The following is a 26,780-nucleotide window of genomic DNA, read 5'->3' on the forward strand; positions in this document are numbered from 1 at the left end:
AGATGTGAGCGCTCCTTGTGTGCAATAAAAAATGCGTAGATAGTGTGGGGTCTCACTTGCTCCGTCAATCAAGTTGACGCGTGGGGTCCGACAGTATGGGGACAACCTCTCTCACTTCTTCTATCAAGAGGAACGTGGGTCCTTGGGGTTGGTGAACGTGTAGTTGGCGACATTAATCTATCTCATGGGATTAGTTCTATGTGTACATTTGTATTCATTACTTTTTATTTATTTATTTTTCCTTCAAAATACAATACAATTTGAACACTTAAAAAAGATAAAAATTGGGAATAGATTTTTGGAGTTCAAAGTAGTATTTTTGTTAAACTTAATCAAACATGGGAAGGCAATGTTGTAGAGTATGATTTCATAAACATATAAAATATAAGATTGATCAAATTAAGAAAGAAAATATAAATAAGTTTGTATTCATGAATCATGAAATGCTCTAGTTTGCAGAATTATCTTCAAGTTTGAGTACATAATAAAAATGCTGAGCTTTATTGCTCTGTTCAAAATGCAGAGTCAGAACCAGATCTAGTCATCCAGAGGGAGGGGGCAAAAACTCATCAAACATACAAAGCACTGCAGCAGCACCACCTCCATGCTCCCCCCAACCATGGATAAGAATCAAAACGACATCAACTATGAATTATGAAACTGTCTTAAAAGCAAAAAACATAGTATTCAACACCAGACAGAATGCCACATCTGCTTAACCATGGGTGTTGACAGCTTCCCAGAGCAAGTTCTTGGGGGCTGTGCAGCTGAGATCCCGAGCCTCGAGTGCAGCGGCTCTAAGCGTTTTGATGGTGGTGGCATTGGCCTGGAAGAATGAGAGACTCCTGTAAGGCAAATTGTGCTTCTTGCACAGGCTCTGAACAACAGGAGAGATCTTCCTTAACTGGCACCTAGGCAGCCTAGGAAACAGATGGTGTTCTAGCTGAAACTGCAGTCCCCCAAAGAACCAATCCATCCATTGGGTGCAAGAGATGTCGATTGTCCCACTCGTCTGCTTTTCGAACCAATCGTTCCCCTCTGGACGTCCAACATACACGTTGGCCGCGAAATGGTTCAGACAGAACTGAACATGTTGGATTGAGCATACACAAAAGCTCGTCATCACAAACACTACCCTCTCAGTCCAGTTTGGCAGGCAGGAAACCAGAAGAGGAAACCAGGTCCAGAAAACAAGGATTCCTAGTATGTTCAAAGCTCTATCAGGTATTTTTCTCTTTGAGAACAGCAACAGGAGTGTCTGCAGATAAAGATTCACCCTTGCCACACACATAACCGGGTAGAATGTGAAATGCTGATAGCTTACAAAGAATCTAGCCAGAGGGTCAAATGTTAGCTTTCTCCCATAGAAGTAGGAATTCAGTGATTGAAAGAGCCTGGAGGAGACTGCAAAAACCGGGAGGTGTTGCAGATCAGGGTCGTGGTCCAGGCTGTTGCAGGCTACATGGTGGGCATTGTGAGTCCATTTCCACCAGGCAATGCTGATTCCGGTGAGGCAATTTCCGGTGAGAATTTGTGCAAATTTATTACATCCGCGGGTGGCCATGATGTTATAATGGCCGGCATCATGACCAAGGTAGGATATTTGCATCCAAGCAAGCCCCAATAGCCCACCAGACACGATGTGAACCAAAAAACTCTCAAAACAGAGCACGCCATAAAAACAGGCCAAAAGCAAGGATGTAATAAAGGTGAAAGAGTAAATTACCCCATGGCCTTTCTTCTCAAACACCCCAGCTTTGGAAAGCTCAGAACAAAGCCTTCTGTAATCCTTGGACATCTCGGAAACCTCGTAGTCATTGAGATAGTAGCCTGTAAAGAATCTGTCAAGATATTTCCAGGCAGCTCCGGGATGAAATGCAATGAAGGCATCGGTACAATCCTGGCCAGCAAGACTGAGGATTGGAATATCTCCGCCAGGGTGTTCCTTAATCCATTCCGTCACATCGTACACCTTCCCCTGGATAGAAATCCACAGATCTTCTCTGCTGCTGTGCTTCTTCAACTCCTCCGACGAAATGTACTTCTTCTCCGTGTCGTCCACCATTGTCGACCACCACCACCAACAACAACACCGAATCAACCTTCGCAACAGACGGAAGAAACAAGATCTGAGAAACAAGATCAAGATTCAATGTTTTGTCGGATCTATCTAAACAACGATAGGAGGAACCGAGGGAGGGAGGGAGGGGGTGAGAATCTAAAACACCCTTACAAGTGAAGGGTGTTCAGATTGATTACCAGCTGATTTCTCTCCTACAAACTCTTCCTTCACCCCTTCTCTTCGATTTTCAAACGTTTCAGTTTTAGGTTTGAAGAATGGTGTTCACAGAGAGTTATGCGGGGAGGGAACGTTTAAATCGGGAGTTGTTCTTGCAGCGGTGGACTCTGCTGGGGTCGGTCCCATCGTACAATGGTATGGTCGGTTGGTTGGTTACGTTTAAGTGTTGTTTAATGTTGTTACTTTGTTATAATTGGCCATGGATCATGTGTGCACGATTAGTTTGTCCCAAAAATCTATGGCCCAGTTTTTGCTCCTTATAAAACTTATAATTACTGACATTTCTAATATTGCAACCCAAGACATATATATATATATATATATAAATATAATACCCAATGGTAGTTACTAGCCTACGTTAATGAAGCAATAAATTCCATTCCATTTTGGTTCCCAAAAAAAAAAAATCCATTCCATTTTAGGTTTACCGATAAAATATTTTATTTTTTAACAATGTCACAAATCTCGTCTTCATACTTTCACACTTGGATTATATTTTCAGCATCTTTGACTTTAGCTTCTCGAAATTCGGGTTTGCCCGATTAATTTAACATACAATGTGAGAAATTAGAGTAATTAATCACCGACAAAATTGAAAATAAAAATTGCAATTGCAATTGCAATTGCAATTGCAATTATTATATAAAGATGCCATCAAAATTAGATGCGTGTTTTTTATTTTATTATTAGTTATTACAGATATTTGGGGTTGAAAATAAAATAAAGATCATGTTCTAACAAGTTTGGAAGAAAATTGATTGAGTCAAAGTCTTTTTAAACGTGCGATGACCATTGCGGTGTCTGGGTCAACAACTCAACACACTAAGTAACAATTTTGAGACCAAGTTGCATAGACATGGTGACAAATCTTGAAGACTGGAAAATATCTTCTTTTATTTTTTGGAAAATATCTTCTTCTTTTTTTTGAAAACGGAAAATATCTTTAAAACACAGAAAATCCTCAAAGACAAGACTATGTCAATGGAATGGAAGGGGTAAACAAGAAACAAGAAAAGATTATATGCAGTCCCATTTTTTACTCTCAACTTTTACTTATACACACAAAATCTTGATATAGACACTTGAAAAAAAATAGTCATCTATAACATCGGGAGTAAAATTTAGTATGATTTGGGAGTATAGAACTCATGAAACAATTGTGTTATCTTCCTGCCTGTCAGTGCCAGACTACTGCCAGTTGTGTTGAGTGCTTACAGCTGGAACCAATACATGGACACACATGTGCAACTTATAAATCTATAAACTTTTTTTTTCTTCAAAAAAAAAAATAAATCTATAAACTTAACACTTAAGTTTCAAGGAAAAAAAAAAGTCAGACAGCAGACAGACAGACATGCACTATTTAGAAAACTGTTCCAGTCAGCATCAACTAGACAACTACTTATTAAGCAAAGAAAAACCACAAAAACCAATTTGATATCTTTACAATTGGACTAGCGTGCTTAAAGCTGTGAAAAAAAGGTGGGAAACTTAAAAAGATTCTTTTTTGCAGCCAAGAGGCCCCAATTGGTGGGTGCTGTATGTGTTTCATGATGGAGGAGGAACATTCCTTCAACCAACAATTTGAAGCACTTTCAGATGCAAATCTACCAAAAACTCCAATATAGATGTAGTAGATATGCTGAGAAAGGAAATTAAGTTGGAGGTTCCTATAAAGCTAACTGTGAAGATGAAACACTGCTGGGAACTTGAAGACAGAAGATTCTTTCTTTAGCTCACTGCTCACAGTCACAGCTTGGAGAAAAGAAAGCTAAATGAATAACAGCCCTTGAATTACCCAAGTTCATTTCTAACCGTTATGATCTGCGTTCTCTAACACTTTTAACCTGTACACATTTTGTTGTTCTTCTAAACCATCCTATCCTGTATATTTATTAAGCAAACGACAATAATTCTTAATCTATTCCCCAGAAGTTAGTCCCAATATTCACTTGTTACTCCACGTCAGTTAACTACTGCATACATGGAGTGTATTTGATCAAGGTAAAATCTTTCATTTAAGTTGGAAAAATAAAGAATGTTAAAAGATTAATCACATTCCAAATTTCAAATATTCCTTGACGATTCAGAACCCTAACTCCAAAGAAAATAAATGCAAGGCAAGATTTACTAATGCAATTTGATTCAGTTATTAGCCAATTAGCTAAAGTTTGTACAACAGTAGTTTTTAGAGGTTCACACACACCTGTACCCAATACCTAAGTCTGTAAAGTATATTTCATCATTTACCTATACCTAAATGCAACACAGCTAATCTTACCAGTGCATGACTCAACACTCCCCTTAGGTCTGTCTACTCAAGAGCTGCAGCAAATATGGAATATTTGAGAAATAAAATAACAAATAAGAAACAAAGCAGAAAATATCTTCTAAATTTTCAAATCAAAGATGTCTGATTTTTGGGTGACTCCCAGGCCCTCCTTATGATAAATAAATAAATAAAAAGTCAAAAGCGTTGGCCATAGATCATAATACAGGAGATGACAAATCAAAATGCAGATAAATGAAGCAACTAGTAAGAAGATTTCCCCCCACAGATTCACATTATGAAGCTAAAGACAATGGGGTGTATTGTGTTAGTGGATTTGATAGTTGATAGCATTTTGTAGAAAATAATTTGGTAAATTAGATGTTAGCTGATAGCCGATTAGATGCAAAATAACTTTCTCAAAAAGTCAATCGAAAAAACTGCATTGAACAATTTTTTGAATTCTAGCATTTTGGAACAATCAAACAGCTAATTAATTAAAAATTCATTGATTGTTTAACTAAGTTAAATGGTCAAATAAGCAAAAATTAACTATAAGCTAACTATGCAAGGCCAATATCTGAACAAAACAACACGACTTAACAATTTTGTTTTAATGGCATCTCGAGTTTGTGAGCTGCAAATTTGTTGTATAAACCCTAAAAACTTAGCTAGAAAATTTCTGTCAGCTCCGTTCCAGAGATGAAAGGCGATGCATTCTATGAGGAATAGATCCCCAAATTAGCAACCTAGTTAAGAATACTGAAGCTCGAACATCAAAATACAGGATTGTAGAAGAGCAAACCTGAAGTGAGGAAACAGCAGAAAGCAGAGCAAGTGATGGAAGTGGAATCCTGAATGGTGATTTTCGCACGCAGACTACCCATGTAGTTTTCCCCGTCCGCAACGGCCCTCATACAAAGTTGCAAACAGATGCCCTATGAGACGTAATCTTCTGCAGAATGCAGAGAGGCGAAAAGAAAGAATCAGAATACAGCAATGCGTCGATTTCTGCCTCTCGTCTGGCGTTGAGATGCCGTTGCCGCCTTAACCTTTAATAATGCTGTGACTTGTGGCCGACCAGCGTTTATAACTTTGGAGGGGCCATCTTTATTAACGTTGAGGCTTGAAGGGGACACCCAAAAACGCCAGGGAAAAACATCTTAAATAATTGCATGAAAAAGTAAGTAGAATATGTTATCAAAAAAAAGTAAGTAGAATAATATTTTCCTAAATTTATTTAAGTTTTGAAGAAAGAAAATATTATTTTACTCCTAATTTTTACTCACTCTCACTAAAATGTTGATGATGACATTTTTTTTGGAACCACAGAATGAATATAACTAACTATTCATTGTCAGATGAATGACATTAGTTTTACTACAAGGATGAAAAATGGTACACGTAAGATAGTAAAAGTGATAGGAAGTACATGCAGATGAATGACATTAGTTCTACTACAACGATGAAGAATGGTATTGATGTGATAAATTTCACCGGATATACGTATTCGTTTCAAATAAAGCGGAAGCGGAGGCTCCTGAGCACATAAATATTATACAGAGAGAGAGAGAGCCAAAAGTCTCTCGTCTAGTGAGGTATGTCACGTGTCCTCTATGCACTCGAAAGTGCCTATAGAGTCAGATCCAAGCAAGCGTTTACGTTATGTAAAATGCTAGATAGACTTATATATAATATATCTCACAATAATTCTTTTAAAAATATATTCACATATAACATGGATACAAGATTTAGAACGCAGATGGAAACATGGGTATAAGTTGAAATTAATAGCAATACGTAGAAGCAAAAGCAGGCAGCTAGCTGAGAATTGAATGTTCAGACATGAGTCTTGATAGAAGAACTGTAATGAGTTTCGTCATCATAATACTTAGACCACAGCATAACACCACCATACTTGCCAGATCCTTTGATTGCAGGGAGAACTTTGGAGGTCAAATCTCCAGCCGGAATGAAACCACTTCCGGCTGCATCAGGAGCTGCAGGCAATCCTAGGAAAATCTTGTCCGCCGGAATGTCGGAAGTCCACTGTTTCCAGGCATCTTCAAGGTTCGCAATGTCGCCCGAAGCGTACTGGCATGGCGGATTGTTGTAGAACTGAACCCAAACGTAGTCGAAAACGCCGGTCTTCAACGCATTCCCAATCCAAGCGTCAGGGAAAGGGCACTGCGGGGCTGCACTCAAGTAAACTTTCTTCCCTTTCTTGCTGTACCCAGAAAGGTATTTGGCCAGCACATCCCAGTATTGGTTAGTTCCTCCTTCGATATCAAAGTCGATTCCGTCGAGAACTGCTTTGCCAAGAGGACGATCACTGGATTGTCCTCCCAAGAAACTGTTCCACAGATAAGTGGCAACTTGTCTAGCATCATCTGCGGAGGCAAGATAGTAACTCCCGGCAGCGCCGCCTAGGGACAGCAGGACTTTGACTCCTTTTGCCTGGCAGGATTTGATTTCCGGGGACAACTTGGTACACTCATTCGTCGATGGATCGCAATGGCCGGCCAGGTTTATGGTCGGCTTCTGCCCATTCCCAAATGTTGCCAAGAAAGCTAAAATCACAAAGTCGTAGTTCCCTGTGGCGCAGGTTTCCTCAAGCGTGCCTTCGTTCCCATTTTGTCCCCAGTAGATGGCTATTCCACCTGCATCACAACCAACAGACATGATTAGCATAGCCATGCAGAGCAGTGAGGAGTTTCTTGCAGAACCCGAAGCCATTCTTGAGTTTGAAACTAATAAGATCAGAGATCAAAGCTGGATGGTAATTAATGCCAAAACATGCTAGAAAAGGGCGGATTTTATAGGAGGAAAATCTGTTGTTTTGCACAACTGCTAACTTGTAATTATGCTTAGGCATAGCTTAGCTTGGCAGCCACGCAGATTAGAGCTTGTATGACCAGAAATTCAGATTATAGCACTGAATATACTTACAGGGTCTCTCAGTTATTGTCAAGGAACATGATGATACTACAGCAGTCAACTCCATAGCTACAAAACATAATTTTTCTTGTCCTTTTATGATACCCAAATTTCTCATGGTATACTTTTCTTTTGTCCTGTTTGTCCATACATATCTCAACAGGCCCAAGATGCCAAACTTACCCCTTTTCTACAATTGGGTTATCAGTAGCAGCATCATCTTAACTAGTGTTAGTGTAGAATCAGCACAGCAGAAAGAAGCATGCATGTATGCTGCATGCCTCTTCTTGGGATGAATAACACCTTATCATTCAGCTTCAAAAAGTCAGATCTTTCATACATCAACAAGAAATTCTTTTGTTCAGAAAGTAAATCAAATTATTTTAAGCAGTAATAATTGGATTATTTTGTTCAGAAATGTGACTCCCTGTTTCATGTTCCATGACATCAGCAGCTAATTTCTGGGTACACAAACTATAAAAAACATCTCATGTCCTATTCATGGTCTACCAAATATGTTTTCTTATTCCCCTATTCCCCCTACCGCCCAGGGACCCCTGTCTTCTTTTTACCAAATCAGCCAAATTTTGGCCTAAGCATACATACAATTCTGTGTAACAACCAAAGGTTGAAAGTTTTAACATTATTCTTTCCTCACTGCTTATATCATTTTCAAAGTCTATCTGTATTTTTGTATTCATATAAGAAAAGGTGTGGGATATCCACAGCATGAACTAGGCTTCTGTCATGAATATTTTAATGACCACAGCACAATTGCACAAACAACATGAGCATTTGTGCAGATTGATATAACAGACAGCATTCTACAGACCAGACAGATATTAATGTCTTAGAATCCATCCAAAAATGTCGGGTCAATCCAAGATTGTAATGTGAGGTCTGCCCAATCCCTAGCTAGTATTTAAACAGTGTTAGACACTTCTTTTCCTCCTCATTATTGACCATGGAAAACTTGCAGCCTCTAGCCACAGAAAGCTTTTCATACAGCTGGTTGTTCAATGGAAACCCGCCACTCGATGGCCTTGCAGATTCAGAATCCCCAAGAACATCTATAGATGAAGCTGGCGCCTTAGAAATAACAACGTTTATAGTTCATCAGAAGAGATTGCTCAATGAAGAATCACAGAATTTCAACTTTGATCTTCCTGCAGCTAGTTCTGAGTCTCCTCTCTCTATGGTCCATGCTGATGAACTTTTCTCAGAAGGTCAGATCATTCCCTTGTATATCAACAGATCAAATAATGAAGCTAAAAAAGAATCGCTGAGTGACTCAATCACAGCACCAGAATCTGACCTTACTCCCACAACCGTAATTTCTCAAGTCCAGAAGGATTTCATTGAGAAATGGAGGGGATTACCAAGCAGAATGTTGCAGAAATGGCTGAGATATTTGAAGCCATTGTTCAAGAGGATAGGGATGCAAAGAAACACTGCTAAAGTTGGATGCCAAGCCTCTGTACCGCGGTTTACCAAGGCTTATTCTGCTGTTGACAGAGCTGGAGAAAAGCAAACAGGCAACAAAAAGAAGAACATAAGAAAGACTAGAAGCTGGAGCAATACACCACAAGCATCCCCCTTGCAAAGTCCATACCATTCAACAGATGATAAGCATGACATGGAATGCTTAGTTACTGAAGCAATTCTTCACTGTAAACGATCATTTGGTATGCTAGACAGCATCAGTTCTTAACACATTTCCACTCCAAAAACCACAAACTTTCATCTTTTTTTTTTCTCCTTTTAATAGGGAAATGAAATGAGAATTGTACATTTTTACCAGAAGAATTTGCAGATATTGCAAAGAGCTGAACATAATGCTTGTAACAATTAATAATTGATTCAGCCTTCTTCTTTGATGTCCATGTAAATTTTGTCCTCCAGACAAAGAAAGAAAATAGCCATTGACAGCTGCTAACCAATTTGTACATTTTCACACAAAAACGAGTGATGTGCAGCACTGCACAATGCAAATGCTTATCTTCTATCTTCTGCAGCCACTGCCTTACCCTCCCCCACTCTAACCTCAAGGCTTCAGATTCTTTTGACCATTTCATTTATATATATTTATAAGCTGGAGATTTTTTTAACATTGGTCCGAAGTTTTCTTCATACACATAGCATCAAACCACTTTCTTGATTGATTTTGTATGTCTTCTGTGTTGTGAATGCAAGCCAATCCTTCAACAAGAATGGTTGATAAAGGTAAACCTTAGTCGGGAAACTGCTTATTGGTTTTCTTAGTTCGATAGAGACAATGGGGTCCATGAATGACATTTGTCAGGAGACAGTCCAATTCATGCTTTTTGTTGCCATGCAATTTCAATTTTGTCATTCTTTCATGTTGTTATCGTTAAGAAGCACCACAAAATCACAGTTGCCATCATTTCAGGCTGGTGTTTTATCGTATCCCAACATAACTTGGGGGACCAAACCAATTCCACATCCTATTTGTCTCCGCTTCCCTTCCAATTCCTAATTAGTCTTTTTCCTTAACCAACGAAATGCAGAACTTTTTTGATGAACAATAGAAGTCTTATCTGTGTTTTTGTATTCATATAATGAAGGGTGTAGGTATGTCCATAGCACGTATTAGGCATATTGTAAAGAACATTAACATTTGTACAGATTGTCGAAACTCTAGAAATCAGACTTCCATTCTATGTCTCCATGTCTGCACTGCAGTTCAGGTATGCATAAAATGCAATCCTTACCAACAATATTGATTGAAATTTTATAGAAATTATAGTCTTTTCTTAACCTGACCTTAAAACCCAATGCAATTTTAAAATCTTATCAATAGATTTTTCTTTATTAATAGTAGAAATTACTGTCTTTGCTAAAATTTCTCTATTTTTACTGTCAAAAGTTATTATCATATCAAAGATTCAATATCAGAAAAATTTGGCCGAGGGTTCCGAATGCACAAAAAAATGACAAGATATTCAGGCATCCTACGATTCGGCAGACATTTAATCTGCGAAGGCATTGATTCTATATGTTAGAGAGGCATCGTTCCAGTATATTACCCTCTCCGCTGGGACCTTGGCCCCAATACAGTTTTGTTTCAACAAAGTGTCAGAATTTTAGATCTTAGGACGAAAATGAACCAAATCGGACAACAATCCGACCGGCGATCTACATTCTGGAATCAATTTCCGAAGGCAAACTTGGACGATAACGCATTTAAGGTAGCGTTCCGTCCATAGGTCCTTCGTTTATCACACTACTTTAAAATCAGCACTGAAAAATAAAATCCGACACAGAGAGAGACAAAGAGAGATGCTCGGTGAATACGAACCATAGATGTAAAGTTCATTTTGCGAAACGCAATCAAATGATTTTTCATTAAACCTCGTCATTGCATCTCTTTTCATCAATATCCTAATAACAAATCTAATACGCCATGAAAATATACAGACGAAGGAGATGATATATGAGGAGAAGGACGACGGCTATAGCCTTGTAACATTAGGGTTTATATGCTGAGACTGAGATGGCCACTGTTTACCTCACATTGCATTTTATAGGGCCTAGGTCTGTTTCAATTTTCAATACACTCCTTTTGACTATTTTACTTTACAAACTAATCCTCTAATTTTCAATATATTCCACACCCACCTTTATAAAAATGGAATCATAATATTCTAATGTTTAATTCAAATATAAGAATCATACCGTATAATTAAATTACGAGCGAGACTATCAAAAAATGAATGAAATCTTAATATTCTAATGTTTAGTTCAAATATAAGAATCATATTGTATGATTAAATTACGAGCGAGACTATCAAAAAATGAAGAAGAAGAGTAATGTACTTTTAACTTTTCAATGATTTTGTACAAATTAAAATTATATAAACCTTAACAAACATTTTGATGAAACTTTTAAACAGTTAATACATCAAAAATTAAAAAAATAATATAATATCCTTCAATATATTCATATGAAAGTTAGTACGGGAATGGTTAAAGGACAATCATGAGTCGTCGATTTTTTCATGTGTTGGATTAGCAGTACTTGAATCTATATGTTTGATATTGGGACACACTTCATTTTAACATTATATGAAGAATACGACCCCGAAAGACCCCAAGGAAATCTTATATTAACGTCCCAATAGTCTCATTCGCTGGCTGATTGAGCACCTTCACCCCTCAAGCATGTTCTAAGAGCAATTGTGAGTATTATTATTATTGATGTTATTATTTGTATAACCTATAGTTAGTTAGTGTGTGGTGCTATAATTAGTCTGAGGTTGTATCCTATTAAATAGTAGTGTTTAGAGGTAATATACACTCTTGTAATCTCATCTTCTGTAACTGTAATTGATTTTGAATTCTCATCGCAATCACATTTGTGCTTTTTGTAAGGGCTTTGCCATGAAAAAAACTCATGGATTGATTTGTAAACAAATAGAAAACATGATTTTTTTTCATGGGGTCCATTTAGTGGGGAGAAGGGGGAGAGGCACTGCGCAAATCAAGCCCGTGCACCAAATGCGGGCCCGTAAATGGCTTTATTTCTTTATTTGTACTTCTGTTGTCAGAATTTCGTTTCCCTTTCTTTTCTCTCTTATCTCTTCCATCTCTTTCCTACATGTACCTGCAAAAACTAATAAAAAACCAAATAAATGAGGTCGATCTAAGGTCCGTTTAGCCAAATAGTCAATCACTCAATTATGTTTACTGAAGACGAGACCAATCCGAACTTAAAAAGGCTTCAAAATCAACCGACGACATTCACACAAAATATTAGCCGCATAGCAGCAAAGCTTGTCATGAGTATTTTGGTTGTTTAGCGAATCAACAACCTTATTGACATTAATTTATAGGATAACTTTAATAAAACCTCTATCCCAAGTCAATTTAAGACCATCACAATACAACAATACTTTACAAACATTTTTGTCATTTTTCTTTCTAGTATTTGTCCTTATCTCTTTACTTAAAAGAAGATGCATCCTTTTGTTAATTTTACTTTACAAACATCAATTAATTCGGATCAATTTTAATTAATTCCATCGTATAATTATCCTGCCAATATTTGTAGTTATCTTGAAGAAGATGAATCCTTTTGTTATGGATTACTATTTACCAGTACTAGTACATAATAGTTACTACTTGGGGCCTCCATATGAGGAGCCCAATTCAAAACTCCATTTACCACTTACAAATCAAGTCACACCATAATTAATTGCATTGTACGTCACATTCTTTGAATAACTCCATCATCTACGCGCAGTAATTCTGCTTATTTATGAAAACCCCCGCAATATTTCCTTCCCCAGATCTACCATTCAATTCAATTTGCCACAAAACCATTACTTCTCTTCAAATCTCACTGTCTTCTTTGCGTCTTGTTTGTCTTCACATTCTCTCGCTAATTCTATGCTTTTTTCGGGGAAGCTGCGTTGAAGGTTAACTGTTTTTCGAGAGCAGTGGAATGATGTGGAGCTCAATCGAAACTTTCAAGGAGAATTTGAATAGAATCGCGCTTGAGATACACGAGGACGATGATGATGACGATCCCCAGCTTTCAGTTTCCAGCAATTCAGGTGATTCAGTCCACAATTCAGTACTTTCACCCGCCAATCGAAGGATTTCTCGGAATTTCTCCACTTCCAAATCGCCGGCACAACATAATCATCATTCTCCGATTGCGAATGGCCTCGATTCCGCTCACAAGTCTGAAGTACTAAGCTCACTCTATCTCTCTGTGAAATCTGAGCTCGAGGTTCTTTTTAACTATTAATATGGATATCGATGCAATCGGGATTTAGGGCGTTCCAAGCTTGTTTCTTTTTATTTATTTAGGTGGTTTCATTGCACTCTTGTGACGTGATCTACAAATTAGTTGGAGAGTTGGGTTTCTAGTCATCTGTTAGAGCCCTTTATCAGTGCATTGAGCTAATTCATTATTATTCAGCACGATTGAGAATCAGTTTACTTTTAATAATGTGCCCGCACGTATTTGTTATTTTAGGTGAAATCTGCTATTGATAATTCAATTAGGCTGGAGAAAGTTGCTGCTTTTTATGCTGTGGTTCATGTGATTAATATGCTAATTTTCTCATTTAGTACTTTGTAGAGCTGCATTGTACATGAACTTTCTCTGTTGTTTGGGGGTGAGGATAAGGGGTCAATAATATATTATTAATCTGCCTGGAGGTGGCTGCAGTTAATCTTTATGACCAATACACAAAATTTATATTAAGCTATTTGTTATTAGTCTATCCTTGCAATCTTGCATATGTACTCATTATTGGCAAATTAATAAAACATTCTTTCCTTTGACTTATGTTGTAGATTGAAAAATACAAAGCAGAAATCAATAGATTGAAAGAATCTGAAGCTGAAATTAAAGCATTGTCTGTTAACTATGCTGCATTGTTAAAGGAGAAAGAGGTAACCATCAGTCTGAACTACAAATTATCTTGATCCTCCAAAGAATCATTTTCTTAATGCATAGTATTCTCTTTTGAACTTATGTTCTTCATTTCATTGTGGCATTAATGTTCTCTTCCGTTGATCTAAGAGTAGTTTCTCGCTTTTCAAAACTAATAAATTTTCATTTTACAGGATCAAATTGGAAGGTTGAGTGAAGAAAATAGTTCACTGAAGCAAAATCCACAAATGAGTCCTACACAGACTGCATCTAGACACTCATCCAGGGTACTAATTTGATCATTTGATATTGTGCATTTATTTATTTAGTTTTCTTTCAATGCTGCTTATTTGTTCTAATTTTCTTAAAGATGTACTTTATTTACTCTCACCCCTGTTCTTAGTTATTTGTTGATACCAGACAGTAATTTTCCTTCTCTTCTATTCTTTTTATCTCACAGATTTGCTAGCCCATGTACTTAGGTGTCATTTGATTCATGTGACTGAATTGGCAATTCCCCCATTCCAATGCTTGTTATATTATTTTTTCTTAATCCCAACCTGTCGGCCTGATTCTTTTATAGTTTATTCTAGATTCTGGGCTTGTTATATTCTTGAGGGAATCCCCTCACTATTAGCAAAAGGAATTGTTAATCCCCCTTTAAACCAAACAAGCACTTAATGAATTGTTATGTGGGTTTGTTTAGGGGAGCAGTGATCAATCACCAATTCGTCATCATAAAATTCTAGCAAAAAATCACAATGTAGGAAGCCCAACCAGCAACGGTGTTTTGCCCAGGCATGATGGACTAAGCAATGGAGAAAGTTTTGGACGTGAGAAGGTAATATCGCACGTTTTTTTATTTATTTATTCAAATGAATCATATTCTATTTTACTTTTGCTGAATCTTCTCCTTTTTTCTCTCTTAATGGAAAATATGCTTCCTGTTTTGATTTGATTCAAGTGTTAGTATATCATGGGATCTTAACTGCTTTTACCTATTACATTGGATGCTTTTATAACAAACAACATTGACAGATATATAATGCTTCTAGGAGCTTGCAGATTTGCTGGAAGAGAAGAACAGGTCTCTTATATCCATGCAAGCGGATTATGAGTTACAGATAAAGCAATTGGGAATGGAGCTTGATAAAGAACGCAGCAAGCTTGCAAATATTGAAACACATTTAAAAGGTACTTCCACACTAATTTTACAGTAATAATGTTATTTCATCTGCGCTTCTACTGATTGCATTTTTTCATTCTTAGAGGAGCAGAAGTTGAATGCATCTTTTCAGCAGGAGCTGAACTCGCTAAAAGTTGACAAGGACAAAGTAAGTTCTGACACCATAGAATCAATAAAGATCTCTGCCTTTTAATACATGCACTTTTGCATATGAAATGATTTGTTATTGGCTTATTATTTGTTTTCCTTTGCTTTTGTGTGTGCGTGTGTGTGGATTGGAATGTCTATTTGTTGTATTGTAACTAACTTGATTGCCTGTCTACACATCTCTGGCTACTGTGTTACAATTTGGTTCTTGTCATATTGACATCCATGAATTTTAAATTGCATACTTGAAAATTTGCAACTATACTAATTTACTAAATTATCCATCTGTTGCATGGTTTTAGTTGGTTTTAATTTCATCAGTGACATAAGAATTAGTGCTTTTTATGAATCCTTTCTTCACACCTCTAAACAGCTAAATGCAATTTAGTCTTCTACAGAAGTACAGAGTATATGGTAATTTCACAATCTTTCTTTTTTCTGTGTACTTTTGTGTCAGATGACTTCAGAGGTTGCAAGAATTCATGATGAGATGAATCAGAAAGTTGCAGAAATCCAGCAGCTGCGAATAAACCTTCATAAAAGAGATAATAAAGAAGCAGTTGAAGAAGTGGAGGATTTGAAGAGAGTTATAGGTGTCCTGCAAAAAGAAAATAACAATCTCAAGGTTAATATCCTTCACAATTGACTCTTTCTAAGTTCACCTTAGATTTTTTTATAGTGCATTTGCATTCATAACCATTGTAAGGTAAGAAAAGGCTTGGCTGTCAACCTGCTCTGATATCTTCTATTTGTTTTAGAATGATAAAGATAAATTGGAGGCTTCCTTGAAAGAATCCAAACTTTTGTCAGCGGTGACTAGTTCATCTGGTGGTAATGAGGTGGGTATGCTCAACCTTTAGATATTATAAAGTGAGGTGACTATATTCTTATCATCCCAATTCAACCTCCTTCGATAACCTATTTGGTATTTTTGCCATTTTAGGTTCAGTCATCAGCAGCGTTTCCAGAAAAGGAAGCAATGGAGAAATCATTGCAAAAGCTTGAAAATGATTTGAAGGAAACACAAAGAGAAAAGGACAAAGCGTTACTAGAACTTAACCGTCTTAAGCAGCACTTGCTAGAGAAGGTCATCTCTACCTCTTTATTATTTTTTGGTGTATTATAGAAGTACTGATTTTTTGAATGGTTTAAAAAAAAATCATCAGTATGCAATAGGATAACTATGCTTTATGCCTTTATGAATTAGTCTCAAACATAATCATAATCTCCTCCCACTATGCTCTTTCCATTTACTTTTCATTTAGCCAAAGGACCATGATGTGGACTTTCTGATCATATGGTAAGGAGCCTTATCATTTTTCTTTTAGTGATTTGTCCACTCACTGAGTATTATGAATACGGGACAATTTAAGCTAATAATAAAATGGATAGGTGTTTGGTCCTAATACTTCAATCTTTTATCCTTGATAAAGCTATCATTTCTACTCCACAATTACGGACCTCTTACATGATATTAATTACATGAAGAAAATGAGGATCTTACTGCCTTGTTTCCAGGAATCTGAAGAATCAGAGAAAATGGATGAAGACAGCAAAGTTATTGAAGAACTACGACAAAATAGTGAATACCAACAAGCTCAGATATTGCACTTGGAGAAAGCGCTTAAGCAGGCAGTTGCTAGTTTAGAAGCAATTAAGATTTCTAATGATAGTGAATTAAAAAAGTCAAAGGAAACAGTTGATGAGCTGAATAAAAAAGTAGCAAGCTGTTTGAACACTATAGAAGCCAAGAACATCGAAGTCCTTAACCTGCAAACTGCCCTTGGTCAGTACTATGCAGAAATTGAAGCTAAGGTAAATTCCATCCTAAGCTCCCCCCTTGCATCTAACTTATTGTGGTTTGGGGCAGACTCATTTGCGTGGATTATGCTAACTAACATCTACTGCTTGGAATTTCCTTTTAGGAAATTGAGCATCTTTTCATACAGCCAAGGAAAGAAACTTTGGCATTTAAATTGGGATGGAGGAACTACTAATTTTTATGACTGTTATTGTTTGTTCTTATTCTTCCATTTGGTTTCAGTGTTCTCTAACAGTCTAACATTATGGACCCAAAAAAGTATCTGAAGAAGTTTGTGGTTTTTACGGCATTGTCAATTTTGTGTTCAGGAACGCCTGGCCGAAGATTTGATGGCAGCAAAGGAAGAATCAGCTAGACTTTCTGAGCTTTTAAAGGTCCTAAAGAATTTCATGTTTGATTATTATAGTAGAATAGAGATTTTATTCCTCCATCAAATATTGTTAGTCAAAGATTTTAGGGCTGTTCTTGAATATTCTTGTGATTTTAATATTCTCACCTCTGGTAGTCATGATCATGTTTATCAGGAAATTCATGTCATCCTTGATTTACTGTGAACTTTTGGACCAGTCTCTTTTTTATTTCAATTGTAAAAGGTGTCTATGAATTTATCAGGATGCATATCAGCAGTCTGAAACCCTGACCAGGGAGAAGGAAGAAGTACTCGCCAAGCTTTCAGAAGCAGAGGAGAGGTTTAGTGTGGTGAAAAACAGGATGAATAAACTTGAGCAAGACAATGAAAAACTACGACGTGCTCTTGAACAGAGCATGACCCGACTAAACAGGATGTCTTTAGATTCTGACAATTATGTTGACAGGTTAGTTTCTGTATGCTTTTTATCTCTATACAACTTACTATCATTACCTTTCTGCACCTGTGGCACTTGAATATTGGTAAAATAACAGCTGTGGTTCTGTCAGTATTAGAATACAATGACTTTTGTATTAGTATTTCCAATGTTGTTTTAAGTTCCAGTGAGTTTGTTGTAATGTTGCAGGCGAATCGTGGTGAAGTTATTAGTGACCTACTTCCAAAGAAATCACAGCAAAGAGGTATGTAGGTCATTTAAGCATGCTGGGTTATTCCCTTCTTCTGTGTGGGATAGATATCTTATGAGGTGTTGATGTGGAACTCAGCATTCAATATTAAAGCAGAGAATGGGATAAACTTGTTATCTTCAAGACCACCTGTCGTTTTTCTGATGAATATGTCATAAACTTGTTATGTTCTTAGGTTCTGGATCTTATGGTTCGCATGCTGGGATTTTCTGATGAAGATAAGCAGAGAATGGGTATTGCACAACAAGGATCAGGGAAAGGTGTTGTCCGGGGTGTCTTTGGTCTCCCAGGCCGAATAGTAGGTGGCATATTAGGCGGAGGTTCAGGCCCTGCCAATATGGCTCCAGATAACCAGGTGATCATAATTGTTCCATGGCCACAGTAAAGCTGTGAATAAACATAAAGTTTGATATTGAAATGATGGGGGGTATTGTGTTTGTCAGTCGTTTGCAGATCTGTGGGTCGATTTTCTTCTCATGGAGACGGAGGAAAGGGAGAAGAGAGAGGCTGCAGAAGCGAGCAATGGGCAGCAGAAAGGAGAATATGGCGCAGCAGGAGGAGGATTGAATTCTTCTGTAAACCAAAATCAAAGTCGGAGCTCGATTCCTTCAAGAGGGAGCTTCCAGTTAGCAGAGCACTCAGATTCAGAGTTCTCAACTGTACCTCTCACCTCATCCGAAACAAATTATCAATTTTCAAGGCCGCCCCCAAGATATTAACAATGTACAGTGTAATTAATTAATTAATGGCAACGAAAGGAAGAAAGAAAGGTTTTGGTTTTATGTGGTAGTAATGTAATTCTTTTGTTCAACCAAATTTTTTTTGTAGAGTGGAATGGAGTGGACTGGAGGAGGATATTACACAATACAACATTTATTTTCAATGCCGTAAAAGAAAAATTCTCAAAATGTTCCCTCTTTTTTTTTTTTTTTTTTTTTTTTTTTTTTTAATTTTATTGTTGGAATGCTCCAAATGTACACTTTATTATTTTCATTCATGGAAGGAAGGAATACATGTCATTGTACCATTCATCTCTTTCCGCCTAACTAACAAAAATCATGTTATCTTCAACCAAGATATCATATCAGCCCATCCACTTTTGACTTTTGCAGGAGCATAGTGCTTCTGTACTGACTCATTGTAAAACAAGGAGACGGACCAAATATGAACCTGTAAAGTTGCATTAGTAGTTTATTTATTGTATTGACTATTTTAAGCTACAAAGTTTAATGTTAATAAACTTCACTACACCTTATTGTGACTGTAGTAGCACTGCTCTTATACTAATTTGTGTTTTAGTGAAAGATTTTTATTGATATTTTGGGTATTTACAATTTTAGTGATAGATTTTTAAGTATGAGCAAGAGTTAAAAGAAAAGAAGCAAAACGAACAAAAGAAAGCATAGAATTTGTGATTTTACTACTAGCAATTAGCCAAACAGTGAAGCATCCACAATGTATCGAGACGATCACAGCCACCACTGTATTGCATGATAGAATTGAATTGAGTTCTATATATGCAAACTTCCTTTATTTTATTTTATTTATTTATTTTTTTAAAAAAAAAAAAAGAATATATGCAAACTCTTAAATCAAATTTTCTGATTTGGCAAGAATATGGATGACATTTTTATGTTGTGGTTGTAAGAAAAACTGGTTACATCAAGGATGGATGTGTGAATAGGGAGTAAGAAAAGTTGGTTATATCAAGTAAAAGATTTGGGAGAATAATGAAAGCAACGAGCAGGGGTGGGGGGCATATTATGGGAGTAAAGGCAGGAAGTATATAGTTCTTGTGACTTGACCGGAGTGCATAGCATAGAATATAGAATATAGAATAGAATAATAGTGAATTAGGAAAAGACAGAGAGACAACATTAGGCAAAGCAAAGCACAGTGGATGACTCGACCCAAAAAGACAAGTACCTACTTTTTCAACTTTTGACTCTTACCAAATCATCAAACCCAAATCTTTCGCTTCTTCAAACATTTCGGCTTTAATTTGTAGCTTTCGATACCCCCAAATTTCCCTATGCTACTGCTATGAATTTGGTACATTATATTGTGTATTCTTCAATCAACATATTGGATTTAATCAATCAATCAATCTCCTCCTTAATTAACACCACTAAATAACAAGAATTTCCACAGTGAATTCAAAAAACAAAAATAATTCAACCTCCTACACTAACCAAAAATCAATCCATAATCATTGCCTTCGCCGTCCATCGGAGTAGTGTGAAAGCGGGACCACCTCCGACAACGGCGTGGACAGCGGCGTCGGCAAGGGAGAGTTCCGGCACACGGGGCACGACGCGTTCAGCTTCAGCCACGCGTCCACGCAGGTCACGTGAAAGTAATGTTTACAATCCGGCAGCATCCTCAGCATCTCCGAATCCTTGTACTCGCACAGACATATGGAGCACAACGTGTCATTTCCGGTGGTCCCACCCGGATTCCCGCTCCTCTTGGAGTACACCAGCTTCGGGTAGGAGTTGATCACCGCCTGGTCCAGCCCAAGGGCCACGTTTTGCCCAGAAACGCCGTCGTTTTCCTCGTCGTCTTCCGCCACGAAGATTATACGCGGAAGGTACACCCCGTTGTCGTCCGGGTGAGAATTACGGTACCCAGCTTCCGCATCGAGGCGGCGGCGACGACGGCGGGCGGCGATGGAGCGGCAGCAGATGTAGGAAGCGAGAAGGACGGTGGAGAAGAGGACGAGGAAGCCAAAGGCGATAGCGATGGCGTAGCCAAGACCGATGGTGGTGAAGTTAGTGGGGGCAGAATTAGGCTTGACGGTTGTTAACGGAGGAGGAGGAGGAGGAGCGGCGGCGTATAAAGAGGGGATTGTCATTGGAAGTGGAAGAAGATGATGATGATGATGGAAGGGTGAAATGGTCCATTTGATTAGAGGAGAAAGGGAGATGAAGGGTGAAGAAGGGAGAAGAAAGAGAGGTGGGTGGGGTGTGTAGTTGCTGCATTTAATACTATTGGGAAAGCAGAGAACCTCATTTAATGCCTAACATCAATGCATCTTCTCTTCTATCTCTCATCACTCCACATAATACAAGAACTAATCTCCTATTATTTTCTTACAACTAATCTCCTATTATCATCTTAATTAATAATATTGACCACATCAATGTCTAATTCTAATCATAAATTTCATCTAAAATGTGATATCGATCTTTAAAAAAGTTGATTCAATGCATAACATTATACATACATCTGAAGTCAACGTTCAATTCAATAAATATTACGGAGTATAATATCATAAAGATTTTAGATTTTGTCGGTAATTAAGCAATTTGTTGAGAGAGGGATTATGTTCATTATTATTATTTATGTATAAATAGTAAGAAAAAAGAAAAAAGAGAGTTTGAATATGCATGAAATGGTGTTGAGGATGGATGTGAAGTGGGAACAGGGGAAGGAGAATGTTACGCTAAACAGACAAAAAGAAATAAATAAAGAAAGAAAGAAAAGCAATGTTGAGTTGTTTGTACTATTCTTAATTGTCAAACCAAAGCTGCATCCCAACCATTTTGTCCGCTGCTTCACTTTTCTACAACCTAGCTTGTCTCTACACTGCACTCCGTGTTCCAACTTTGGATCACACACACTCTACAAAACTACTCTACTTCATAATCTTATTTTTTTAATTATCAAAATCAAAATAATAATAATATTTATTATTATTATAATAAAAGGTTGGTAATTGGTACAACTCACATCTAGGTCATCTGGACTTAATTATTGATTAATTTGCCTGTTCAAAATATGAAAATAATATAGAATCCACTAATTATAATTAAAATAATCCAATAATCCAATTTAGTTGATCAACCTCAGCTGACTTCAGTCCGCTCATCTACTATACTACTTGCCTCCATCTCATTATATTATATGTTGTTGCTGGTGGGGTTCAAGAAAATTCAATTGCTCCATTTTTTAATCTTTGAATATAATTTTTTGAATGATTGGCTTCAAGTCCAAGTCTAAAAATATACCAGGTAACTCCCTAACCCAAGCCTCAATACTACAAACATAGGTGATAGGTCACCGTAATTGTTTGAATGCATTCTTGCTTCATCTAGCACCATGTTAGTTCATTTTACTTGCAAGGTATTAAGTAATTTGGATAAAGTATAAATAACTTTATAATCTTGTGTTTTATAACATCTCGTATCTCACATCCTAACTGAAGTTGTCCAAACTTAAATGTATTCTTCTAGAAAAAATAATGCAATTATAGATGAATTTTTAGCCTATATAATAGATTTTTTTATTATTAAAAAAAAAAAAAAAAAAAAAAAAAAAAACTAACAAATAGTAGATGAAATAAAAGATATGGAGGGTGAATCTAGAGCTGGACTCGGCGCTCGCATTCCTGATGCTGAATTTGTCTGCTACTCACATTCAAACTCACGCTGCAATTCATCTTCACCACCAAATGCTTCTCTATCACTTTCAAAAACTTCACTTTCCCTTCCACTCTGGTGTAGCTATTTATGGTGAGCATTCCCTTACTCATATCCCCACTTAAGCTTGGCTGAGACACGATCCGGTCCGTCATGATATCCACAGTAATGTTCATCCGCGCCGTTCGCCGCGCTCTCGTGGTCCCCGGCGGACCCCTCGCCTCGCCAACCACCGTCCCGTGGTACAACAGGCTGCTGCTCGTGTTGCCGTATTCCATCGATGCGTAGTTCGGATTCTTAACGGAAATGTCGGCCGTTAGTGTCATGTTGGAACCGGGCTTAGGCATTGACGTGCCGTTGAGGAACTCCAACTTTTCAATGTTCACGCCGTTGAGCGTGATAACGGGGTTCTTTACTTTGAAAACCGTGAAGATGAGGGTGACGATTAAAGCGGCCGCGACGAGGAGTAGAGCGGCGGCGCAACCGCAGCACTTTCTTGTGAGCCGTTTCCGATGGATCTCCTTTGTGTTTGAACGCTGCGATTCTTCGTCGTCGCTGCTTGGACGGTCAGACCCCGAAGCTAACGGCCATATCTGATCTCTCTCCATTAATCCGGAAGGCATGCTTTCCGCGTTTGCGTACTAGTTTTTGGAAGGTTTAGTGGGAGATGGATGAATTCAGTTTATGCTACTCCGTATATATATATGTAATGATCAAAATAATTGACTCTCTATGATAATGTCAACTCTATTTCATCATCACCATCACATATTATATTTATGTGTGCTTTTCGAAGATCATTATTGGTTAACTAACAAACAACTAACACTATTAAAATAGGACAACCCATCCCATAATCTACCTGCTGCTGCGCTGGTAAGTACATTTACCTAATTCGTATGATTTTACTTAAGATAAAACATGTTTAAGGTTATGCTAAATGAACAGTTATTAGACACTTAAATATAGTTTGCAGTAGACAAAGAACCTCAACTTATATATTATTATTAAAAGAAACAAAACCCAAAAGAGAGTCCTGGCTATAAGAGACGAAACATTTCAGTAAGCTTCTGTCTGTAGGAAGTAATTAGTGAAAAGAGATCTGAGTGGTCACATACCCGACAGGAAAGCGGACGCTCAGGTCAAAACAACGGTTTCTTTCCATTTAGCAAACCCAGCAAGCGATCCAAAACTTGACCTCCGCCATCTCTCAGACCAGAGTGCATGTATTCGTTTGTCACCCACAGCCTAATCCCCGCTATCTGAGAAGCTGTCTCCATAGACAACTTAAAGTTCACATACAAGTCTTCATAATAAACAGTTGCAGCAACTGGTACCTGTCATTTATAGAAGACGTGTTCTAAAATATCAGCATACAACATCGTTGAAGATGAAATTTCACATTATCTTGACTGGTGAAAGGCTACTTGTGAGGGTTACTCAGAGAAATTTCAATGGATCTTATTACATCGTTGGCATTCTACTTTGGTCTGTGGAAGGCTAATTGTGAGGGTTGCTCATAGACAGTGTTAAACAGCCAAAAATATAAGTGTCTGGAGTCAAATCTTAAGCATGTCAACAGCAAATGAAATACCTTGTTATTGTTCAATGTAGCAATGTCATAGAGTTGAGCCCAATCTTTCTTCTTCGCCAATAATTCTGCTGCTTCTTTAAAAGGCCTCAAGGCATGGATTTCGTCAAATAACCATGGAAATACCATCTGCAGGTATGAGCAAGAACAATGAATGTCATACACTATAACAGTTTGTTTGTTTAGGCATTGCATCAATTGGATATAAGAGTTGTAAAAGTGAGCTTAAGAGTATTATACAACCCTGTTCATCTCTTCAGGTTTCCTTTTTTTGTTTTTTTCAAGAACAATGTGATGTTCATTCTTACCTCTCCAGTGAAATGCACAGGCCGTCCCTCTTTAGCAGCCTTAATTGCATCAAATTTGCTCTCATTTTCAGCTCTAATATTGTGAGCAGACCACTCTGAAGCGGCACCCTTCAATTTAAATATAATTAACAAATTAGACACCAAGAACACATTGTAGATTATCTTTTCCACATCATGTGTATAGATTTCAACAGTACCGTGAATGTTACCTGACAATATAAAGACTCATGCAAAATTGCATATAAAGGATTTGTATCAAATGGCAGCCATCTTTCGTACTGCAATTTTGGAAAATTGCATAACTTAAATCTGCTGGAAAACAAAAATAAAAAACAACCTAACAGAAACAAAACACCATGTGTGACAGAGTGAGTGTAGTCTCTTACAGCACTCAAGAAGTAGTAGCTGATTCTCCTTTTTGTCCCTGGGACTATTACAGGATCCCAGACACGCTCAAACCTATTGGTTATTGTATCAAAAAAGAGAAATTATATTGTGTACCTTTGAGTTTCCAAAAGAAAATGGCGAAGAATGATAACTTACATGTAGTGCAAGCGTTCAAAACCAGTACTAGATCCTAAACCTGAGAGACCAAGAAGTTGTAGTCCTCTGGGTGTTAGGATGCCACCTGATGGAAGACGCACCTATGCCACACAGATGCGAAAATAGGGAGAATTAAGAAAAGCATACTAAATATGTTGAGAAATTAACCAAATTATCACATACATAAACCACATTTTACAGTTTCCTCACCCCTCCTCCTTCAGACTCTGCCAAGTAATGTACAACATCTTGAACAATTTTAATATCCTGAGGAAACCTCTTATAATATTTTTCATTCTGAAGAACAATTTGCTCAAAGCAAGCTTTGTATACACTGTCAGCAGTGCATCCACTTTGAATTGGAGGGAGTCCACCAGTTATTAGAACTTGTTTCAATCCTTGCGGGGCAAAACTCAAATAAGTGACTGCACAAAATCCCCCAAAGCTCTGAGCAAAAAGTAGACTGATTATCATCGATATACAACACAACACTAAAAGAACAACTCACGTTACAACCAAATTTTTATACACAAAATGAATGAGCTATCACCGTAACATATATTCACTGTCTAATTAACTATGGCTAGTGACAACTCACAAGTAACAAATAAGCAAAAACAATTTCTGAAGGTCATTACGGATGATACCTGTCCTAAAACTGTCCAAGGTCCAGCATCAGGAACAAGACGCTTGCGAATAAATTCAGCATCATAGACTATGCTGTCAGCTCGAAAATGCTTCAAGTAATCAGCCAAATCCTCAGCAGATTTCACTTGTGACATAGATGATGTTGTCAAGGGTGTTGATAGGCCTGTTCCTCGCTGCAGTGTAAGCACATTATTAGCTGTAGAAATGTTTCAATTTTTATACTCAAAACAGAAGGATGGATGGGGCGTGCCTGATCCATTAAAATCACACGATATTCTTCACAAGCTTTGCTTATCCATCCACTAGCTTCAGTTGGTCTTGAGCATTCAAATCCTGGTCCACCTTGCAAGTAAACCAGATATGGTAGAGGAAGCTCTTCCTTTCCAGCTGTGGTATAGTTGACCAGATGAAGAGGGAAAACAAAATCATTCACAAAGCTCATCCAAAATAAATAAAAGCTGAAAATTAAAGGAATTGATCATTCAGAATGCCATTTAGAGTACTTCTATCGCAACATTAACAATTGGTTTAGCTGAGAATTTTGATGCGAAGGCAACTACTGAATAGTGGAATCTAATCATTTGAGTAATCAAAATGTTTTCAATTTAAAAAAATAAAGGCCAAACCTCAATATACGTACTTAGATGGTCATAACATTTCTATGGATGCAGTAACTAATAGCAAACTAACAGTGAGAAGACTTAGAGTGTACCAGTGACGACCTCGCGGGCGAAGATGGAGATGGTAGCGGAAGTACGGGGATCTAGGGAATGGTCGAGAGGGACGGTGAATCTGTGATCTCGAAGCCTGAGTTCGGGCACGGAGAACCAATCACCGACGACGTGGTCCGGGGAATAGTCACCGGTGGCTGCGGAGGAGTTGTCGCGGCTCATGGCGGTTACTTTGCGAAGTGCCGCAGGGGAGGAGTAACAGTAGCCTTGGAGAAATCGGATAGTTGAGGGAGAGAGTAAACTAATGGGAGTGAGAGAAGTGGCGAAAGCGATAGAATAATTAGAGCAGCGGAAGTGAAGGAGTGGCTTTATCAACGCCCGCATCTTTGATTCTATGTATTTGATAGATGATGAGATGAGATGCCAACATGTAGCACAATACGAAAAATCAAACAAAGCCAATCTTCGAAAAAGAC

General features: G+C 37.6%; 7 protein-coding genes across 11 annotated transcripts; 2 read left to right on the plus strand and 5 right to left on the minus strand.

Annotated features, from left to right (window-relative positions):
• Window positions 1-403: 403 nt before the first annotated feature.
• On the minus strand, window positions 404-5,646 carry LOC109155952 (delta(8)-fatty-acid desaturase-like). Of its 3 annotated transcripts, none has more exons than XM_019303681.1 (2): window positions 5,374-5,646; window positions 404-2,102 (listed from the first exon to the last, which is right to left on the minus strand). In XM_019303681.1, the coding sequence occupies exon 2, from the start codon at window positions 2,063-2,065 to the stop codon at window positions 716-718; it is 1,350 nt and encodes a 449-aa protein (XP_019159226.1). In that variant the 5' UTR covers window positions 2,066-2,102; window positions 5,374-5,646; the 3' UTR covers window positions 404-715. The 3 variants fall into 3 exon arrangements, with proteins under 3 accessions (XP_019159226.1, XP_019159224.1, XP_019159225.1); XM_019303679.1 differs by having other exon boundaries at window positions 404-2,129; XM_019303680.1 differs by lacking the exon at window positions 5,374-5,646 and adding an exon at window positions 2,260-2,468 and having other exon boundaries at window positions 404-2,129.
• Window positions 5,647-6,319: 673 nt separating this feature from the next.
• On the minus strand, window positions 6,320-7,632 carry LOC109155954 (hevamine-A-like). Its single transcript, XM_019303683.1, has one exon. The coding sequence runs from the start codon at window positions 7,302-7,304 to the stop codon at window positions 6,408-6,410; it is 897 nt and encodes a 298-aa protein (XP_019159228.1). The 5' UTR covers window positions 7,305-7,632; the 3' UTR covers window positions 6,320-6,407.
• Window positions 7,633-8,408: 776 nt separating this feature from the next.
• On the plus strand, window positions 8,409-9,508 carry LOC109156093 (probable membrane-associated kinase regulator 6). 2 transcript variants are annotated; one of them, XM_019303922.1, is made up of 2 exons: window positions 8,409-8,816; window positions 8,850-9,508. In XM_019303922.1, exons 1-2 carry the CDS (start codon window positions 8,470-8,472, stop codon window positions 9,214-9,216), a joined length of 714 nt encoding a protein of 237 aa, XP_019159467.1. In that variant the 5' UTR covers window positions 8,409-8,469; the 3' UTR covers window positions 9,217-9,508. The 2 variants fall into 2 exon arrangements, with proteins under 2 accessions (XP_019159467.1, XP_019159466.1); XM_019303921.1 differs by having other exon boundaries at window positions 8,409-9,508.
• Window positions 9,509-12,753: 3,245 nt separating this feature from the next.
• LOC109156092 (golgin candidate 4-like) lies at window positions 12,754-19,047 on the plus strand. Of its 2 annotated transcripts, XM_019303920.1 has the most exons (16): window positions 12,754-13,218; window positions 13,833-13,931; window positions 14,106-14,198; window positions 14,618-14,752; window positions 14,967-15,105; window positions 15,181-15,245; window positions 15,702-15,869; window positions 16,003-16,083; window positions 16,188-16,331; window positions 16,763-17,059; window positions 17,375-17,440; window positions 17,679-17,881; window positions 18,062-18,116; window positions 18,298-18,477; window positions 18,566-18,845; window positions 18,951-19,047. In XM_019303920.1, exons 1-15 carry the CDS (start codon window positions 12,970-12,972, stop codon window positions 18,839-18,841), a joined length of 2,250 nt encoding a protein of 749 aa, XP_019159465.1. In that variant the 5' UTR covers window positions 12,754-12,969; the 3' UTR covers window positions 18,842-18,845; window positions 18,951-19,047. The 2 variants fall into 2 exon arrangements, with proteins under 2 accessions (XP_019159465.1, XP_019159464.1); XM_019303919.1 differs by having other exon boundaries at window positions 12,755-13,218; window positions 18,566-19,030.
• A 1,144-nt stretch (window positions 19,048-20,191) lies between these two features.
• LOC109156108 (RING-H2 finger protein ATL67-like) lies at window positions 20,192-21,162 on the minus strand. The gene has a single exon (XM_019303938.1). It carries the CDS (start codon window positions 20,974-20,976, stop codon window positions 20,332-20,334), a length of 645 nt encoding a protein of 214 aa, XP_019159483.1. The 5' UTR covers window positions 20,977-21,162; the 3' UTR covers window positions 20,192-20,331.
• Window positions 21,163-22,303: 1,141 nt separating this feature from the next.
• LOC109156107 lies at window positions 22,304-23,400 on the minus strand. The gene has a single exon (XM_019303937.1). It carries the CDS (start codon window positions 23,164-23,166, stop codon window positions 22,486-22,488), a length of 681 nt encoding a protein of 226 aa, XP_019159482.1. The 5' UTR covers window positions 23,167-23,400; the 3' UTR covers window positions 22,304-22,485.
• Window positions 23,401-23,519: 119 nt separating this feature from the next.
• Window positions 23,520-26,714, minus strand: LOC109156106 (proline iminopeptidase). Its single transcript, XM_019303936.1, has 10 exons — window positions 26,346-26,714; window positions 25,884-26,020; window positions 25,633-25,806; window positions 25,196-25,432; window positions 24,986-25,086; window positions 24,829-24,901; window positions 24,652-24,720; window positions 24,443-24,550; window positions 24,138-24,263; window positions 23,520-23,880 (listed from the first exon to the last, which is right to left on the minus strand). The coding sequence occupies exons 1-10, from the start codon at window positions 26,686-26,688 to the stop codon at window positions 23,686-23,688; spliced, it is 1,563 nt and encodes a 520-aa protein (XP_019159481.1). The 5' UTR covers window positions 26,689-26,714; the 3' UTR covers window positions 23,520-23,685.
• Between the last annotated feature and the right edge of the window lie 66 nt (window positions 26,715-26,780).

Source organism: Ipomoea nil, unplaced genomic scaffold (assembly GCF_001879475.1).
Source record: "Ipomoea nil cultivar Tokyo-kokei standard unplaced genomic scaffold, Asagao_1.1 scaffold2704, whole genome shotgun sequence".
Taxonomy (NCBI): Eukaryota; Viridiplantae; Streptophyta; class Magnoliopsida; order Solanales; family Convolvulaceae; genus Ipomoea; species Ipomoea nil.